Consider the following 3,545-nt stretch of genomic DNA (forward strand, 5'->3'; position numbering starts at 1 on the left):
CAAGTAGGTGAGTCTTAGCCTTGCTCCTCTCAGAAAGGTCCACATTTCAGCCTAACATTTGGGTCTGTGATCCATTCTAAATGATCACAGCAAAATTATTCTTTAAAAATAAAGATTAAAGTCTTCTATGATAGATTAAATTTACATATGCAATGATCAAAACCCAGATTTTCCTATGTCAAGATTTTAAATTGTTATCTTGACTGATATCGATAACTATCATCAGATATATTTAACTTTTAAAAAAAGACACTCAGTTAATTCCAATCAGAGAAATTCTACATGCAAAATCTCCAAATATGTAACAATAAGTAAGTTACATACACATAAGGAGGAAAATGTACTAAAACCTGAAAACACTTCCTTTTGAACAATTTTAGAGGGTGAAGAGCACACACTGCACAGCATGAACTCCCACAGGACAAGACGGACATTATCTCATGTGCACCTGTAATCCCACGACTGGAAGGGTGGCAGTGAGGACCCAAGGACTTGCTGGCTTCCAACCCAGTTCAAAGATAAAGCTTCAGGTTCAGTGAGAGACTCTGTCTCAAAGGAATGAGGCAGAAAGTGATAGGGGATACCCAAGACCTTCCCCTAGCAGCCAAATGTGTGTGTGGAAAGGCAACCACATCCATAAGTACACATGTACACACATCACATACACATGGACACACGCAGAAAATCATTTTACTACCAACATAGAATAACAGTGAAGCACCAAATACGGAGTATACTAAATAACAAAGTGCACTTCCAATGTACAACGGGTACTATATTATTTCAAATGTATTTATTGTAGGAGTTAGAAAGTAGAGAATAAAATCTTTCAACATACCTGGGCTGATTTCTGTTTCTTTTTCTTCTGTTTTTTAGAAAGCCTAAGAGCAAATATAAATCAAAATGTAAAGTATGTAACTTTGTGAAGATCTATTAAGTAAAACTAAAAAATACTGAAATAGAATGGTAAAGAAATACTAAAAATGTGTATCATAAAGCATTAAAATGACAGGAAAATGGCCCTATTTTAGAGAACACAAGACAAGCAGTAATTAGCATGTCAACTGCCTAAGGAAAAAATGCTTTCAACAGTCAGTCATTGGATAGTCTAAAAGATATCAGACATGTGGTCTCTACCCACTGTAACACTGCGGTCCCTGTAAACAGGAGGAGATACAGACAACAGAAGGTAACAACCTCCTTGGGAGAAAACACACTTCACTATCTTCTCTAACGAGACAAAAGGGTAATGGGCATTTAATCCTGTGAATTACTTTTGCTTTGGTGTATCTTCTATTTCTTCCTCAGAATTGGCATCCAATAAATTTTCATCCATTTGCGCTCCTGAAAAATGTTCTTCCTCTTCCTCCAACTGCTGCTTTAACAAGGCGACCATTTCTCGATGCTTCTTTGACTTCTCGTGATTCTTCATGCTGAAAGCACAATGTGGCATGAGTGCTGTACTATGGTAACCACATGTGCACAGGTACACTGAGGGATGACAGAACCACTGGACCTGCCACATGCACGATTTTATACAGAGCAATACAAGTCTCTTGGGATTGCATCACCAGCCCAGCTAGACCATGAAGGAGTTCTTTCTTCCCAACACCAGCATTCCCTTACTAATTCCATTTTACTTAAATGCATTTTCTTGCCAAATTCTCCATTTTTTTATTTTGATTTTTTTAATCACTAAGTATCTGCTTAGTGTGTCTCTGTTCCAGGCCATGCTACAGTAAGGCACGTATCCTAACTGCAAGAAGACAGTGGGACCTAGAGAAGACAGTGGGACCTAGAGAAGACGTGGTGTTAAGCCTCAAAGAACAAGTTTTACTTCCTTTTACTTTTTCAACATCATATTCTCAACTCTTTCCTACTACCTTAAATGAGGGTTCAGGCAGATATCCTAAATATCAACCTACATAATATATAGAAAACAAAGACATCAAACTGTCAAGTCGGAACCAGTCTCAGAATGTAGCCTGTGGTACAGTGCTGACTAGCCTGCAGAGAACCCTTGCATTCGATCTTCAGTGCCACAGAAACAGTAACAAAACCCCAGCAGCAAACTGTGTGGCCATTTAGTTCATGTAAAATTCTTGATCCCCTGGGGAAATCAAGGTATCTTGAGTTAAAAATAAATACTCAAAATGATAAGGACATGGTTGCATGTGTAGTGGCGCACACCTTTAATCCCAGCACTTGGGTGGTAGAGACAGGTGGATCTTTGTGAGTGAAGCCAGCTTGGTCTACAGAGCGAGTTCCAGGACAAGCAGTGCTCTGTTACACAGAGAAACCCTGCCCAAAAACAAAACAGTAAATAAATAAATAAAATTCCACAGTAGAAAAAAATAAACTGGGAAAGAGAGAAAAAAAGATTTGGGGGCAGGGTGTCTGGTGCTGGTGGACTGGGAAAAACATGGAGAGAGGGTCAGCCAGTTGACTCTCAGCTGTTCCTTGGATTTACCTGGCCTTTATCTCAATTTCTAACTTCCTGAATTTTTATTATACCAGAACAGTTTAGAAAATCATTTCAAACTTTCCTTGTTATTGAAAAATTATATGGAGAGATATTTAGAGATAAAGAAGCATTATATATGTAATTTTAAAATTATTCAGAAAAAACTGTATGCTTATGCATGCTTACATGTCTACACAGGTGCTAGTGAGCAAGCATGCAAATGAACAGTGTGTAAGCAATGCGTTAATGTGCACCATATGCTATTCCTCTAACTTTTCTTTAGGCTTAATTATTTCCAAAATAAACAACAATTTTATTTTACAATTTTACTCTCTGACTATTGCATTCTGTTTTGTTTATATCTCTGCTGCTTCTCTTACTCCTGGGTACCCTCTTGTGGGACATCTAGTGCCTCTCTCTGATGCCCACAAGCCACTCTCTTCTGGACTGAAGTGCTCAGTCTCCCATGCTCTTCACAAGAGGAAGCACTTCTACCTCAGCAGACAACTTTAAACTCCCTAGGAGTTTAAAACTCCTAGCAACAAGCCGCTGGGAGGGAACGTGATGGTGGGAGAAGCCTCACAACAGTGCAGAGATGGTTAGATTTGGTCTCACTTGAACAAGGAAATCAGAAAGATGTAATATTTATAGACTGGAAAATAGATTGTCTTCTAATTTTTAAAGTTCCATAGTATTTCTGTACTTGTACATTCAACACTAACCTTTTTTAAAGGTAACTAGGTATCTTTAATCAGCTGTTAGTTGACTTCAATTTCCTTTAAAGGTTTCATTTGTATGATACATCCATATGCATATATAATTTTGTTTTTGCCTAATGATTTTCAACATTTTAAAGTTTTCAAAAAGCCATTGGAATGTTAATTAATGTAAAGGGAACAGCTTATCTAGACCAAAGAATGGTATTTCACACTTTTTGTTTGTAACATTGAATAGTTTTGAAATCCTCAATTTCTCTTCTGCTGAATTTTATTTTTAGCAGTTACCTTTTGAAACACTGGCATTTTCAAAAACTTGTGGCAGCTAACTTTTTTAAATCACTGATGACTTTACAATGTGAGAA

General features: G+C 37.4%; 1 protein-coding gene across 1 annotated transcript in view; it reads right to left on the reverse strand.

Annotated features, from left to right (window-relative positions):
• The window catches only part of Dnajc21 (DnaJ heat shock protein family (Hsp40) member C21), a 22,639-nt gene that overhangs the window by 10,563 nt on the left and 8,531 nt on the right, over positions 1-3,545 (reverse strand). Inside the window, exons 7-8 of the mRNA XM_013349703.2 lie at positions 1,275-1,433; positions 839-881 (exon numbers count right to left, since the gene is read on the reverse strand). Of these exons, the coding sequence (XP_013205157.1) occupies positions 839-881; positions 1,275-1,433 (202 nt within the window). The remainder of the gene's footprint in view (positions 1-838; positions 882-1,274; positions 1,434-3,545) is intronic.

This window comes from Microtus ochrogaster, chromosome 19 (assembly GCF_000317375.1).
Source record: "Microtus ochrogaster isolate Prairie Vole_2 chromosome 19, MicOch1.0, whole genome shotgun sequence".
Lineage (NCBI taxonomy): Eukaryota > Metazoa > Chordata > Mammalia > Rodentia > Cricetidae > Microtus > Microtus ochrogaster.